Source organism: Acomys minous (assembly GCF_964271855.1).
Source record: "Acomys minous genome assembly, chromosome: 1".
Lineage (NCBI taxonomy): Eukaryota > Metazoa > Chordata > Mammalia > Rodentia > Muridae > Acomys > Acomys minous.
The window spans coordinates 158653651-158670506 of NC_140483.1; the positions used below are offsets into that span (position 1 = coordinate 158653651).

General features: G+C 45.1%; 1 protein-coding gene across 6 annotated transcripts in view; it reads right to left on the reverse strand.

Annotated features, from left to right (window-relative positions):
* ASTN2 (astrotactin 2) overlaps nucleotides 1-6179 on the reverse strand; it is a 960073-nt gene extending 953894 nt beyond the window's left edge. For all 6 annotated transcript variants that reach the window (XM_084779663.1, XM_084779662.1, XM_084779659.1 and 3 more), the window contains exon 1: nucleotides 5005-6179. In XM_084779663.1, the coding sequence (XP_084635789.1) occupies nucleotides 5005-5491 (487 nt within the window). In that variant the 5' untranslated portion in view covers nucleotides 5492-6179. The remainder of the gene's footprint in view (nucleotides 1-5004) is intronic.
* Between the last annotated feature and the right edge of the window lie 10677 nt (nucleotides 6180-16856).

The window sequence follows — 16856 nt, forward strand, 5'->3', positions numbered from 1 at the left end:
AATACATGCAGTAAACATTGAACCCCTACTCAGATCTAGCCAATGGACAAGATATTATCCACAGTTGTGTCCAGAGCAGGGACTGACTCTGACATGAATTCTGGTACCCCATATTTGACCATTTCCCCTTGGTGGGGAGGCCTGGTAGCACTCAGAGAAAGGATAAGCAGGCTACCAGGATGAGACTTGATAGTCTATGACCATATGGTGAGGGAGATGGTCCCCTTTGGTCGCAGATCTAGAGGAGGGGAAAAGGGTGAACGCAGGAGGGAGGGAGGAATAGGAGAATACAAGTGAGGGGAAAACAATCTGAATAAATTAATTAATTAAATAAAGAATAGGACTCCCCACAAAAGCATGGATTCTTCATTGTGCACTAGTGACATTTGAAGGAAACTTCTTCAGCTCTCTGTCAACTGGTCAGTTAAGTGGCTAGTTCCTTATCATCCTTTGAGTAGCAATTTCTACAATGACTTCAAGAAGCCTTCACTGGACTGACAATTATACTGGACACATTGACATTTTCTATTATATATTTCTCTTCCACCCAAGCTGGTCAGTTTCTTGTAATGAGCATCCTATCAGGAATTTAGCATCAGGATTTGCCCAGTTTTACACACGGTAGTGCATTTAAAGATATACTCAATGATTTCTCTATTTTTCACATCACTACTGTCTATACATTGCATTGCTCTCCCATCAGGTTTACACAGTAAAGCAAATTACTCAGAAATGGTGCTTATTCAGTATTATCACTTTTTTTTCCCTCCTTTGGTTAAAGCAGGACAGGTGGTAAACAGTATGGCCTGGTGACTACCATGAACAGAAAAAGAAGAAGAAGAAGAAGAAGAAGAAGAAGAAGAAGAAGAAGAAGAAGAAGAAGAAGAAGAAAGATTACATTCCCTATCTATTGAACAGACTTCAGGGATGCCTGAAGGTGGACAAGGACTGGGTGACATACAGGTTCACCTGAGAAGCCCTACACTCTGCACTGGCAATTGCTCCTATTCAGAACCATTCTTTTCTCTCCTTACTGACACCCCCATGTTACCAGCAAAGGAAAACAGAAGCAAGAAGCACGAGGAACTAGTCAAAGTGACAGAGTAGGTCAGAGCACTTCAAGTTCACAGAAGCTTTACACTTACGGGTTATTTTAGGACTCATCTACCCACTCATATCACAGCACAAAGGACTGAATCTCTGGAGGGATAAATGACCTGTTCAAGGTCGCAGTGAGCCATGGCAGAGATTACTAGATCCTAGCACTCATATTCCAGGCTACACTTTAGCACTCAGGCTCTCCTCAAATTTCCTTTCATGGTTTTCTGTGCACACTAGCTCAAGTGTTTCTGCTACAGAAAGTGTCCCCAAAATTTCCTCAAGTTTACAGAAGTGTCTTTCTTTCCTATTGTCATCACATCATCTCTACATTTATAGGCACCACTAAACAGCATGCCTTTGACAGGCTAGAATCTTAGAACTTGATTATTTAATTCAAGCATCCTTTTCAACCCCCCCCCCCCAACTCAGCTCACTGACACAGTGGAGACTCCTACCGAGGTGGTTTCTTTTCTTATTGACACATAGGGCATCTATCTACCCAGCTCCTTATCCTATATAAATAGCATACCTTGTTCAGGATGCCAATCTGACAACTGCCAAGAATATAAGCATCCAATAGATTAGGATACCGGTTCCAATTCTACCACTTACTTACAGTGTGAGTTTCTACTGGAACCTCTAAGAATGCTTTCTCATCTATCAAATGGGAATAACAGTAGTTCATACTCCACATTATTTTGTGCGAATTAATAATACATGGCAAGAGTAAAATGCTCAGCATGACATTAAAGATTCAATAACTACTTGCTATTCCTTGATCACTTTTAGGGAAATTTTACTTTGTCAATGCCATCGACATAATCAGATTCAAAATAAGAGGCCCAGGCATGGAAACTTGGGTGATCATCCACATCTAAAACGAACTACCATTTACAAAAAGCAGGTATGAGTTACTCGGAGAACACAAAGATACAATAAGGAGGGGATCCAAGGGAAAAGATTCCCCCTCCATCAAGAATTACCAATAACAAAGCCAATAAGTCTAATAAAACCCAGAATGGAGTAGGGGAAGATTTCTTTAGTGAATAAGGATGCTAGACAGTGTATGCAGAGAATTACCTTAAGGGTCCCCAACTAGGTTTTTGCAACCTTTAATGAAATCAGCAACACTGAGCCCAGGACCCAAACCATGGCAGGAAAGGCTTTGCCAGACATCATCATCCCCTACTGGTGGCTCCACACTCCCCACTAGTGGCAGAATTTGAGCCCCAATTTTTGTAAGCAGGCTGTTACCGCCCCCACCCCACCCCCAAGAACAGTGTGACTTACAGTCCTGGTGAAAATGTAGCCTAACTGGCCAGAAGCAAAAGCTAGACAGCCTGAATAAAGGTTCAGAGGTGCAATGGGGCTGCTGTAGCAGCTTGGAGAAGAGGTACCCATAAATAACTTACACTGCCCACCCCTCCTCGTGCTGCCACTGGCCCTCATTGCCAGGCAGCCTGGCCCTCTAAGAGCTCATTGTGAACCCCATGTTTACATGCAAACAGTTGAAGACCAACACAAATAAAAAGCCCACGTCTCCCTACACAGCTCCTGCTATACCCTGCCATCTGCTGAGTACCTCGCTAGCCAAATCCCTGTCGGGAGCTCTTGAGCTGCCAATGCAGGACTCTGGGGTGGGAAAGGGGGGGGGGTGGAGGTGGGAACCCAATTCCCTGTGTGGGCCCAAATAAGCTTAGTGCAGCCAAAAGGGCAAATATCTCTCCAATTCAGGGGTGAGAAGGTCACCAGACAACTAGCTCCTGGCTGTACTTCAACAGAAGGCCCCACATGGAAGATACTAGGGACTCTCAAGCTTATTCTGAGGGGCTTGAGACTTCCAGCTCAGGGCTCTGCTTCACTCTACTGAGGCACCACCCATCCCCTTGAAAGCCAAAGTTTACAATGGCAAGGACTGCTAGCTCCAAGAATTTTGGGTGCTAGCTTTAGAGAAAGCTAGCTGGACCTGATCCCTACATCTTTGATGAACTGGAATGCTCTAGAATTCAGACTGCCAATGCAAGCACTACTCAAGGGTCCACACTCTTTCTTCTCTACTTGAATGGATGTACAGGAGAATCTTCACTTCTGGCATCTCATAGCTTGAAGGGGAGACATGTCAGGATGGACGGAAGGGGCTATGATGGAAAATGGTGAGAACAGCTCTTGTGTATATAAAGAGAACACACCTACACATTAAGCAATGGTACTCTCAGAAACTCCATACAGACCCTCCTGCATCCCTTTCCTTGGAGGTGAACAGACCATGGGTGCACGTGGGGAAGACTACAGTGAGTTTAGGTGTCTGTGTCTGTGCTGCATGCTTTTTGTGCTCATGATGATGATGAAAAGGAGGAGGAGGAGGAGGGAAAGAAAGGAGAGGGGAGGGTGGGAGTTTGTGCCACACTCCAGAAGCTCTGCCACAGGAAGTCCCCTGAGAACCTGTCAGGAGGTCTTGTGCTTTGCCCCCTCCAGAAAGCTCCGCATACTCAAGCAATATAGCTAATAGAAAAGCACAGGGCCCACAAACCTGGTGACCAGCTTGGCTGCAGGCGCAAATGTGTAAAGGGGGAGGGGCAAAATGAAAGAGAAAGGAGGGAGGGTATTACAAAATACATTGGGAAAACCTCATGGCTCTCAGAGGACTGAAATCTAGTCCATTACAATGTAAGTCTTTGCCAGAAAGCAGAGAGTTAACCTCGGAAGTTCGGACTGCCACCTAAGGATGCCAGCCACTAAAACCCGCCACTTCATGACACAGGCACAAGATTCAGATCTCCAGAAATCAAGCGTCCCGCAGAAGCTTCTCCACGCGAGCCCTTGGCGCCTCTCCCGCACAGTTGTTGGCCTGACTCAGACAACCAATCGGGCCCCGCGCCCCCAAGAGGGGAGGGGAGAGCTAGCGAGCAGTGAGCGCGGGAGAGCTAAGGGGAACAACATTTTTGTAAACGCTCTCTGAGATAATTAAGCTATCAATTACCCGGGTGGGAAATCAGCCGCGCTTCCCACAGCTCCACCGAAGGGCCGACTCCTCCGGGATTCGCGCCGGGAATCAGCAGGCGGCAAGCTGCTGGCGAACTTTCTGATTAACTTTTCTATTTGAGCCCCTACCCCCATTAGTCTCCTCTCCTGTCCTTTTTCTCGCCTTTATTATTATTAGCCCAGTAAGGGAACAGCGGTGACAAGCCTACTTGTGACTAGGAGGAATGGAGTAGAGAGAAGGTGATAAAGAAAGGGGGGCTGAGGGAGAATCTAGAAGTGGTGGGCTTGGGCTAAGTATACCAGCCCTCAAACATCACTCAATTGATTTCAACCCCTATTTACAGAAGGCCAAAACCGAAGCTCATAAGGGAAGCGACTTAGCCAAGGTCACCAAGCCCATGAGAAGGCAGAGCCTTTGGAGACTGAGTCTTTCCATGTTCACTTAGCTACTCTGTTCTGATCTTGAGAAAAACCGTCTGGAAGGGAAGAATCCACAACTCCAAGACCAGAGATGGGCTGGACAAGTGGAGCTGTCATGAAGATCGGTACATGGCTTGACCGTGAGCTGGCTTCAGGACAAGGGTCTTCCTCGCCAAGTACCTAGTCGGAGCACACCGAGTGACTTGGGGTCTCCTGCTGTCAGGATGCAAGGGGCGGAGCTCAGAGACTAGATCGCCAAGCTGAGAGCCAGGTCCCCACTGCGGGACCATTGGCACGCCCCCGGGGCTCCCAGAGCGCGCGCTCCAGGACCTCTTGCCCTATACTCCTTTCCAACCACCTGTGTGCCCTCCGGGCCCCTTGGCTGCCCTTTGCCACCCAGTCCCGTTGGGGCAGCCTGAAGCGGGGATCCCCAGGGCGCCCCCACCCGTCCTGTTCTGGGTTCCTTGGGACTCCGCGTGTGCGGAGCCTACCCTTCCTTACCCAGGGTGAAGAAGGGGAGCTCCGTGTTGTCCAGGTCATCTTGTACTGCGATGCGCCCGGGGAGCTCATTACGCACAAAGAGCAGGAGACGAGACTCCGCGCTTGTGCCAGCTGAGCCCGCGGAGCCAGGGGACGCGGCGGCGGCTGCAGCGGAGGCAGCTCCGGCCCCGGCTCCGGTCCCGGTCCCGGCCCCGGCCCCGGCCCCGGCCGAGGCCCCTGCGCGGGCTCCGCTCCAGCCGATATCGCTTTCCCGCAAAGCGGGCAGCGTGGATACTGTGACTGTCTTGAGCCGGCATGGACTGTCGGGCTCCCGCGAGGCAGCGGCGGTGGCGCCGGCCAGCAGCGGCGGCGGCGGTAGCAAAAGCAGAAACAGCAACAGCAGCGGCGGCGGCAGTGGTGGCGGCGGCCCCGGGTGGAAGCCTAGCCTCGGCCACCCCAGAAGCCCCAAGCCGGGGCCCGGGCTGCGCCGGGCGCCGGCAGCGGCCATGGCGGGAGGGGCTGCGGTGCTGCGGGCGGTGGCAGCGGTGGCGAAGACGGAAGAAGCAGCAGCAGTGGAGACAGCGGACACTGAAGCGAACCAGGACGCCCGAGCTAAGGAGCCTAGAGAGACACTAGCCAGCAGCCCCTAGCTTTGGGCTCCGCCTCCCGATCGGCCCTGGACCGCCCCCCCGCGCCGCCTCCCCGCGCCCCGCCGTCGGCCCCCCTTCTCCGGCTCCTCTGGTGGACCCTGGGCGATTTGGAAGCTCCGCCTGTCCTCGTACAGGTCCCAGTAGGTCCCTCCCCTTTCTCCCACCCCCACCCCCTCCCCCATACAGGCTGCAAGGGGGGGTTTTCAGCTCCAACACCTTTTTCTAAAATCCTTAACACTTGGGGACCTCCTTGTGTCCCTTTCAATCTTTCCTGGCTCAACTCAACTACCCTAGCTTCACCCCACCCTTGGCTTAAGACCCAGGCAGCACCGAGGAAAGCACCTTAGCCAAGGCTATTCCTTCCCAGGGATTGAGTACCCCTCTGGATAGCCAAGACAACTTTCTCTGCCTCAACACCAATTTCAAGAACAAGTCTCTTCAATCCTCTACCCTGTTCTGGCTTCTGAAATAAGTTCCCACGGGCATCAAGACGCCCTTCCTAACCCACTTGTCTGCAATCTGAACTCCACCTCACTCCTCTGTCTAGGTCTGGGTTATTGCATTAAATGCTAGTGAACTCGTAAGGCTTGCTTTGAACGTCATTCTCTAATACCCTCCCCACCAGCTGACTCCAGTGAGCTGCATTGGCCTCTAGCTGATTCCATGCCGAGCAGCCCACTCTGGCACTTTTGCTCTGAATCCTAGCTCCAAGCTTGGAGCAGCTCTACTTGGCTGCTTCTACTCTCAGTGCGAAATTCCTGAAAAGGGTGTTAGGGAGAGACCTATGCTGGCTCCCTAGGCTTCTGGGTCCTTTCCCAGTTCCCACAGGAAAGTGCTGTTCACCCACCAAATCTAAACACATTCTCTCTCTCTCTCTCTCTCTCTCTCTCTCTCTCTCTCTCTCTCTCTCTCTCTCTCTCTCTCTCCCTCCCTCCCTCCCTCCCTCCCTCCTTCCCTCCCTCCCCTAAAGATTCAAATTTAATGGTAAATCTGTGTCTTCCAATATAGCACCCACTGGCCTTAGGCTGGTTTCAGTTTTTAATCTAGATACTTCAGTCCTGCACCCAAAGGGAGTTCTTGCCTCTGCAAGACAGGAGCTTCGACACTCCCACACTCCCTTTTGCCTTCTTAGAGTTTTCTGCATGCCTCTTTCTGTTCTCTCTTTCATCTCTGCGCTCCTTTCCTTCTTCCCTGCATTGACTTTAATCTTATAAATGCCTCCTTCCTATAATGTATGAATCATTTTCCTACTCTGCACAGCTTGGCCACCTGTACATTATTGCAATCTTGCTTAGCATTGGCAGTTTTGTTTGTGTGTTTGTTGTTTTATCCTAACTTTTCTCTTTCTGCCTCTTTTCCCTTAGCTTCCACATGGGTTATTTTCTTCTTCTTCTTCTTCTTCTTCTTCTTCTTCTTCTTCTTCTTCTTCTTCCTCTTCTTCTTCTTCTTCTTTTCCTTCACCACTTTTTAAAACTGTTTCTAAGCCTTTGGGAAAAGTAGGTAACTAAAACATAGGTTTGGGCCCTTTTCTATCTGTTAGATGTGTGCATATGTAAGCTTTATACATAACCTTAATCGACTGAGGTGGGTGTCATTATTCTCATTTTCTGGATTAAAAAGGAAAATGAAAACAAACAAATGGAACCTGAAATCAGGAAGTCAGGGAAGCGGAGAAACTTTTGCAGGTAGCTTGGCTAAAATTTGGTTTTGAACTGCCAATCTCTAAGCCTTGCCTGTTTCTATGAAATTGGAATGTCCTCAGTGACCTTGGAGGTTGAGTCCCTTTCTGCTTTGAGGTTTTCAAGGATGCTTCTCCTGTGCCCATTTACTTATCTGTGAACCCAAGGGGCAGAGAGTGGCATCTAGCCTTTCAAGCCCTGTGATTTTAAATGGTCTTCTGCCTCTCTGGTGCTTGCTCCAGTTCCTTTACTCCTCCAGAGATGCTGCCCTGCCTCAGTCAGTCTCTCCTTTGTGCCCTTAAATCCGCCACTCTCCTCTGCCATGGGGCTTTCTGATTCTCTATGCCCCTTTCTTCAAATATGCTGACATAGTCCATTTATAGAAGTGCACGCTAGGGGAAAAAAGGGCTCCCTTATGTAAGGCAGAGTCTGTGCAAGTCCTTCATGGACCTCTGATACAAAGGCCTGTCAAGAGAGACGAACTCTTTCATTCATTCATTCACCAACAAATACCCCCCATCAAGCACAATATGGGGGTGAGGTGATAAAGACAACTGCTACCTTTAGAGAGGGAAGACACCTGTACAGAAATATCTCAGGTACCACAGGCAGATAGGCAGGAAGGCAAACTCTGTGAGGTCTTGGGATTCCAACTTGGAAAAAAATCAGAGCAAGCTTCCCAGAGGTGACAGAACTGGAGATAAGCCATAAACACTGGCAGCCTCCTATGAGTCTTACAGCTTAAAGCCCCACTGCAACTGCTTAGCTTCTAAATGGATCTTTTCCCTGTATCAGAAAGCGCTTCACAGTCAGAGGTACAGAACAAGAAGAAGCTAAATTGTCTCCATACTTTATTAGCCTCCACTGAAGTTCAGGCTTGAACACGTGATGCTGACTTTATGGATCAGGCTGAGCTACTCAAGATGCAGGCAGGCAAAGTGGCATTATGCAGAATACATTAAGGGCCAAAGTGTCAGCATTTGGGGCAATTACATCCAGATTTCATTTCTTGTAGAAGTAGTCCCACTGTTTAGAGCCTGGTGTCTTGGTACAAACCAGTGACAAACCTTGGTGAATTGCCCCTCCTGGTGTATAGCGTGACTGCTGTTGCAATAATATCTCCACAACCTGTTCTATGTTGTGACTTTTAATCTGTGTTCTGGACTTCAGGGATTCCTAGACCAGACCCTGGACTCATTTGATGATTCTATGTGATCTAATCTCACAGAATTTTGGATTCTCTTTCTGTTTAAATTATTCGGAATTAGTTTCCATTGCTTACAACTCAGACATCTGTCAAAGCACATGGAAATGTAGAAACAGCAGGCCAAAAGGGCAAGGATTATGGTGGGAAATAGAGGAAACCCAGTGAGGAGGGGGAGAAGAGAGAGAAGAAAGAGGGAGGAGGAAAGCAATACAGAATAATCTGTCACTGAGCACAGAATCAACATTAGTGTCCAATCTGGAGTGACCACAGGAAAAGAAATAGGTTTCCAAGCACATGCACCCTGACTCCAGAAAGTGTGTACCAAGGGATGCTGAAACTCTGCCCCTCACACACAGTAGGTGTTCAGTTAATTCTAATTACTATTTCATACACTATCTCAGCAACATCTGGAGTAAGACTTTTAAATCTACAATTCACTCACAGGTGTGAGCTCTGAAGCTCAAGAATGATGGGAAAGTTGACTTTAATCCCACAGTCTCCAAGAAGCAGAAAACGGAAGCATCTGACTCTTCAGCTTCCATTCTCTCTGCCTTAGGCAGTCCTTCCCCAGACCTGGTGCAGTTCCCTCCACCTTTGAGTTCTTCCTTGTCCCTGTAGTTGATGCCACTGCTCCTTCCCTTACGTCCCCTCTTTCCTTCTAACTCCTCCTCACTTCAAGGTTAGTTTAATGACTTGTACTTCATTGTTGGCTTAAACGCTTGCTGTCTAGAGGACCTAGACCTCCATTTCTGACTCCAACTCCTGCTTCCCTCGCCCACAAGATTTCCTATAGCTTCTTCATCTCCTGTATTTCACATTTGCCTATCTAGATCAATTTGTAAGGTTACTTCTTTTTTCCTCATCTCCCACACTCGATTCCGTTTTACAAGATTTTCTTTGTTTACACTACGTGGGGTCATTGGAAACCAGGGGCTGGAAAAGGAACTTCTGCTTACACACAAATTTAGCTATTTACCTACTGGGTGAGGCCACTTAATGATACCTGCTGGACCTTTTGATTTCTCATTTGTGAGATGAGCAAGATGCTCCCCACCTCTCAGGGTCATTATAGAAATTAAATGAGATCACGCCTAGGAAACTGTCTCACACCTATGAAGCTCTCATTAATGTTACAAGTGAATCCAAACGCCTTATGGCATCTTACCTGCTGTTTTCTCTTCCAGTCTCCTGTTACAGAGTTGCCATGACCATTCACCCCTTCCCCTTCATACAGAGAACTCTATTATCCAAGTATTTCAAGCCTCTGGACACAGCATTTTCTCACACTCCCCTCTCTACCTGCCGAGATCTTTCTTTGCCTTCACCTAGCCAATTCCACTATGTATATTAATTAATAAAGTATGTTCCTTAACATGGCCTCTTAGGCAGCCTATTACCCACTCTCTGTTTTCCAACTCCATGTCCTTTTATGATTCAACATAGTTCTTTTTAATTGAGATTATTTAATATTTTAATCTTAGTCAATTCACTAGTGTAGTTTCTGGGTAGGATATATTTTCCCACTAGACTGTGAGCTTTAATACACCAAACATGTGGCTGGTGGGGGTGGGCACTGCTCAGTCAGTAAAATGCTTGCCTTGTAAATATGATGACCTGTATTCACTCCCCAGGAAGTGCATAGAAAGCAAATCATGGTGAGATGTTCTTGTAACACCACTGCTGGGAAGGCAAACTCAGGAGGATCTATGAGACTTACTGGCCAATGAGACTATCCCATTGGATAAGCTACAGGTCAATAACTGGAAAATAATTGTGGGCAGCGGCAGGGAACATCTGAAGAATGAGCCTAAGGTTGTTCTTTCATCTCTATGTGTACTTATACACATGTGTGCCTGTACGCACCAACTATATTTATGCACACGTATGTGAACTTTTAGACCAACATACACAAACATATCAGAGCTGCATTATTTGCCATTCCTTATACACCTGAGCCAATGCACTAACCATCAGAGAATAGATACACAAAATAAATATTGTGCCAACAAATGATAGGGGATTCTTAAGATTTTATGGTGAGACAGTGTTCACAACAGTTACTAACTTTAATTCTACAGATAATAAAATAGACCATTACACACACACACACACACACACACACACACACACACACACACACACACACCATCCTTCTGTCTGTCTGCATGTCCTTATTTCCCCTCCCTCCCTCCCTCCCTCCCTCCTTCTATGTACCCGCTCTCTTCAAACTTTCAGTGATTCTAGTAATTTTTAAAATAGCACCCTTTCTCTGAGCTTCAAGATGATCAGTAGGCCACAAATAAGCTCCAGTTCAGGACAACAAAAGAATACAATCTCATGTTCCATCTCTATGCTGTCTGAGCTCAGTCTTCCATCAATCCTTTGTGCTTAGGGATCTCCACCATCTTTTTTCTTTGGTTTCAATCACTGCCTTCTTTGTAACTCACCTCCTCAGTTTAATCCTGTTTTGATCTGCCCAGTACCTTGCCTCCATTCATCACTGAGCATAGCCTGTTTCATCTCCTTCTCTTCACCGTCTTCACCTCAGTTCTGCCAATCTGTGGTCATAGAGGCCTATGCTGAGCCTAGCCCCCTTCAGGAGGTTTAGGATCAATGACAACATTAAGGTTGACCTTAAAGCTTTTCCTTTTATTGTTGCTGGATCTAAAATAGATCACTATAAATATATCTGTTGCTGCTATTTCTTTGGCACAGATAGAGGTCTCTCCTAATGCTGTAAGTTCAAATTATTTTCTCTACTACTTACTAGCCAGCTAAATTCTTTGTCAAGACTCATAACTGTAGAGGCTTCATTCCTTACCTATAGGAGAAGATAATGAGGAGGAATAATGAGGTAGGAGGTACAAATGGGATAACTCAGTATATTTGGCACACAGTCAGTCATTCCTAATAGTAGTCGTAGCTTGTGTCCAACTTCATACAGCTATTTATTTGGTCATTCTGTGACCTCTGTCTCCTTACTTTCATCTCTCCATTTCTCATTTACATTTTCAGACTATTCCTGCTAGGTCTCATTTAGAGAAAGCTTGTACCATTGTCTCCAAGTTCTTCTTTTCATGAAAAATGAAAGGATATTTTAATCACCAGTGCCATTCTTTATTTCCTCTATCAGCAGTTTGACTGATTTCTGCTTCAGCTCACTACTTCTCTGACTCTTTCCCCTAACAATTCTCAAATTTATTATCTTTATTTTTTTCCCTCCAACTCCTGCCTCTCACTACCTGCTACTTTTCCTGTCTTGGCTCCTCTAAATCACCCCCTTCTTGTTCTGTGATTTACAGCAATTCTTTCACATCTTTCTTACAGTCAAAAATCTTCACAGTATTCCTTGAGAGTTTCTGTCTGTCCTCTTTCATTCTTTGGAATTTTTTTCTAGCCCACTCATCTTTAATTCATTGCCATCATTCATTTGCTTGTACCAAAATCTCTGTACCTCTTTGCCTCTTTAATCATTTAACCTACCCACGTTCTTCGTTTGTTACTCTCAGAATCTTTCATCATTAACACACATTAGTGGGTGATGCCTGTTTGGACCTCTTCTTACAAATCTTAATCCTGGTGTATTCTCAGAGTCCTTCTTCTGAGTCCCATGGACTCCTCCTTTCTGGAGCATTTTCTTTCTGTTTGATTTGAAGCAGTGTGAGCGCAGTGGGGGTGGTGGGGGTGGTGAGGGGGGAGTGGAGGGATGTGAGGCTTGCAGTATATCTTCTTTGTATTTATTCAAGCTGAAGTGCTAACCTGGTGCATTCAAATGCAAGTTGCTGATGAAGAATGTAAGCTTTATTCCCTGCTATGTTCTTCTCACTGGGCCATTTTCCTTCCTGCAGCACATTATTTTTATTGTTATATTTTGAACAGAATAGAACATCAGCATATGGTCATTGTTTCCACAACACCGACTGGATTCCTACTATGTGTTAGGCACTCACCACATTTTTTTTTCCTTCATAGAATTTTCAAGTCAGTATAAATTGGAATTTTAAAACCTGGCTTTACATGGGAAGCATTTGAGAACACAGAAAATATAGGCTTTGAAAGATGCTCAGTAGTTGACATGATTTAAAATCTTTCCAACGTTGGGGTGTACAGAGAGAGTTACGTGCAAGAGTTAATAGCAGGGATGGGATGGTCATGAGTTTTTTGTAGGCAAGTTATTTGATATTAGTCCTCTCTGCTAAATTATAGCTTCCGTAAGCATAACAATCTTGTCATTCTCGTCACCAGCTGCCTGTTATATCTGAGGCCATCAGTGATGATTGTTGAATAGATAAATGAGTGCTTGCCTACAGGTTAGAAACACAATTTCTTGCATAAGAGCACACTGCATTTGCATTTCAGCTGTACCGTTTAGTAAACATGTGGGCTTAAATATAGTAGGGAGAGAGAAGACAGCTTCTAAAATCCCGTACGTTAGTACTTTGTTGTTCTATTATCATTTTGTCCACTTCACATATGTATACAATGTAGTTTGATCATATTCCCTCTCTGCTGTTCTAACTTACCTCTATACTGAACCTTTCTTCTTTCCAACTAGTCCCCCTCTCATTTCCATGTGGTGTGTGTGTGTGTGTGTGTGTGTGTGTGTGTGTGTGTGTGTATGTGTGTGTGTGTGTGTGTGTGTGTGAGCATGTTTACTGCTGCTTGTCACAACTGCTGAGTGATCACGATTGCTATGGCCATGGCATGTCTGGCATGTCCAGAAGGCAGTGTTTCATGCCCCGCCCCCCAATTTCCTCTGGATTTTACAGTGTTTTCCTCCCCTCTTTCACAGTCATCTTCTACAATGTGCTGCAGGTATAACTCTTTAGGGCTAAGGAATGAGCAGTGTAGTGCTCTTCTGTTTGCAAGTTGTTTTCAGTTTTCATGGAATATCTAACAGTTGACAGTGGCAAGCCAACCAGTATATAAACGGCAGCCTTCCTACTTCCTAGCCTTGATGCCTTAGACAAGTTTTTTGTTTCTGCAAGCATCTCTTCCTCATCTAAAACTCTCAGTGATTCTGGGTTTTGATGGTAGGTGCTAATTGACTGGTGGCCTGAGGTGAAGCTCCAAGACGTGATTTCTAAGGATGCTTTACTTTGTTGTATTTGTTATATCAGTGATACCATTGCCCTAAAGAAACCCTTTCCTGTTTTGCTTTGTTTTGGTTTGTTTGTTTGCTTGCTTGATTTTCCTGTTATCTCAAGGAACTCTACATGCACAGGACTCCCAGGACCATGCCTGCACATTTCTCAGGGAGACAGAGGCCACTCCCGCTGCTGACCCACTTAGCAAGCTATATTTGATGACTATTGTAGGAGATTCTGCAGACTCAGCAAAGCTGAGATTCTCTGTGTTCTCTGTGTCCCCTGAATGTGAAGCCTCACTCCATCCTCTTCTAAGAGGTTTACCATGAAATTCAAGGGAAGTTATGGGAAGTCACTCCTCTCAGGTCTGGGGCACATTTTTGTTTTTAAACTTAGGCTCTGGTCTACAAAGATAAAAAGAAAATCAAACTGAAAATAGCTTTCTATTTTTCTGGAATTTTCTTCCTCTCTTATGTTTCATGGAATACCACAAAATATTATTTCTAGGCATGGGGGACACTGTACAATAGTACTCACAGAAAGGGCCTAATGTGCCCCCACATACTCATGAACCTCTAAGGCTAGTCAGAAAAAGAGTTGCTATGAGTTCCAGCCTGGGCTGTGTGTGTGTGTGTGTGTGTGTGTGTGTGTGTGTGTGTGTGTGTGTGTGAGAGAGAGAGAGAGAGAGAGAGAGAGAGAGAGAGAGAGAGAGAGAGGACAATAACAACAAAAGGATCACAGAAGTTGCCAGGCCGCCGCGTGGTGATACACACCTTTAATCCCAGCACCTGGGAGGCAGAGGCAGGTGGATCTCTGTAAATTCGAGGCCAGCCTGGTCTACAAAGTGAGTCCAGGACAGCCAAGGCTACACAGAGAAATCCTGTCTCAAAAAAACAAAAACAAAAACAAAAAAGAGAGAAAGTTTTAAAATGTGTTGTACTAAACAAGAATGTGATTCTGTACAACAGCATGATGATTACAGAAATAATTTGTAAGAAAATGACGTTAATTAGAAACCATGAGGATGAGTAGTTATAGAAAGAGGAACAGAGGTTTAAGGCAGCAGGAGCAATCGACAAAGGCCCTAAGAGAAACATGAAGTCTTGGAGCCATACATTTGATGGCAGTATGGATGAAGAATTAAGACGGAAGACAAATAGAGAAAAGAAATGATACTCAGAAAATGAATGTGGCTTCAATTATCCAGGCCTATGTAGACCTTGATGAGGCATCTAGATTTCATTCCAATTGAAGTGGAAAGTCTTGGGTGATGTTAAGGAGGGGATGGCATAGTCTGATATACATTTTAAAAGTATTTTTTTTTTTTTTTTTGGTTTTGGAGGTGATGGATTTGCATGGGGTGAGGGGTAGTAGCTCAGTTGGTAAAGAGCATGGATGCAAGTATGAAGACTTGACTCACAGAACCTGCATAAAAATCAAGTGTGGTAATAACCACTTGTAATTCCAGTGCTGGAGAGGCAGGCACAGGATGCTTCTTGTGGCTGCATGGCTGGACAACTTGGATATTCAGAACAGTTTAGGTATAGTGACAGAACCTGTCTCAAGGCAATAAGGTGAAATGTAATTAGAACAGGACACCCAGTATCTTTCTTTGGCCTCCATGCATTTGCACAAGTGGTTATACCCTACACACACACACACACATACACACACACACTGCTACACACACATACCACACATACACACACACTGCACACACAAAGCATACACACCACACATCATATCACATACACCCTCTCCACACACACCACCCGCACCACACATATACACACCACACATATACACACCACACATGAACACACACACCACATGTACACAGACACATATCACAATATGCACGCACCACACTACACCCCCACACCCCACAAATTTACACACACACATACTACATAGACACCACCCCTACAGCTACATACCACACACACAACACACAGACCACACACAGGACAGATGAAGGTGTCTAACATGGATAGACCCTCTTTCAGCTGCCCAGGCATTACCCTTTGCAGAACACAGCCTTCCTCAATGTTGCCTGATTCCAACCATGGGACCTCCCAGCTAGCTTACAGAGAAAGTACACTATAGTGTCTCCATTGAAATTGTTTCTACTCTGTTGATTCTGGCCAATAGGATGTACTGATTTATATCTTCCTTGTTGAAACTACTCTGTATTGATTCAAATTTTGTATTCTAGGAAAGTCACATGGAACAACATTCATGAAGATACTCCAAGTGTCTGAAGGCTTTATATCTTTGTCTCTTTATCAAGGAATGACTTGGCTTTTTTGCTGCCTTGTATCTCTGGAATTAAAATAAAGCAAATACAAAAATAAACAGAAAAGCCCAAACAAAAATTACAAACAACAATAATTAGCCTGGATTTTCATTTACCTAGTTTCTCTCACCCTAGAGTCAGAGGAAACCTGGACACATAGTAAGCTCATAGGTTCTGGTTTATTCTCTAAGTTCAGATAGCCACTGAGATAATCTTACTGTCCAAACTTAGAAAAAGTACTTGCAATCTCTGGACTTTGTTTTCTTGATCTGAAAATAAAAAGAGGATAAATTTTTGTGGAATCTGAGGAAGATAGCATGAACTTAGAGAGCACAAGCTTAAAGTAGCATCTAGTCCATCTCAATAATCAATATGCCTACTATTAATAAATACTTGCTATTACTGTCATGCTTCAATTTCTTGATCAGAAAAATGGTGATGAATTGAAAATTACTGTATGCTTGGTATGCTGGTGGTTTGCCTTGATGTACTAATGCTACCCTGATGTCATGGATATAGTGATTCATCAGGGATCTGATTCTTTGTAAAACAGGGAGAATCACAACAATGACCTTAAAATTGTTGCAAAAATAAATTTCATAAGCAATAGGAGAAATAAGTTAACAATAGAACTATGTATATCAACTTGAACACCTATAGATAAATATACAAAGCTAGGATCTGCTTATGAGAAAAGATGTAGTACTTTTCTTTTGGCGTCTTGTTTACTTCATTCAGAACAATTATTTCCAGCCTTCTGTACTTCCACAACTGGTCAAAGTACAGAAAATAAGATACCGTGGCATGCTCATCCATAAATGGGACATGTACAACGCACTCCCTCTCCTCAAGGCTCTTCTGTAGAAGAAGAAGAAAAGAGTCAGAGATGGAGAACAACCTCTGTGAAACTTTGCTTTCTGGTCATAACAGGGACACTGCACACAAAAACTCATG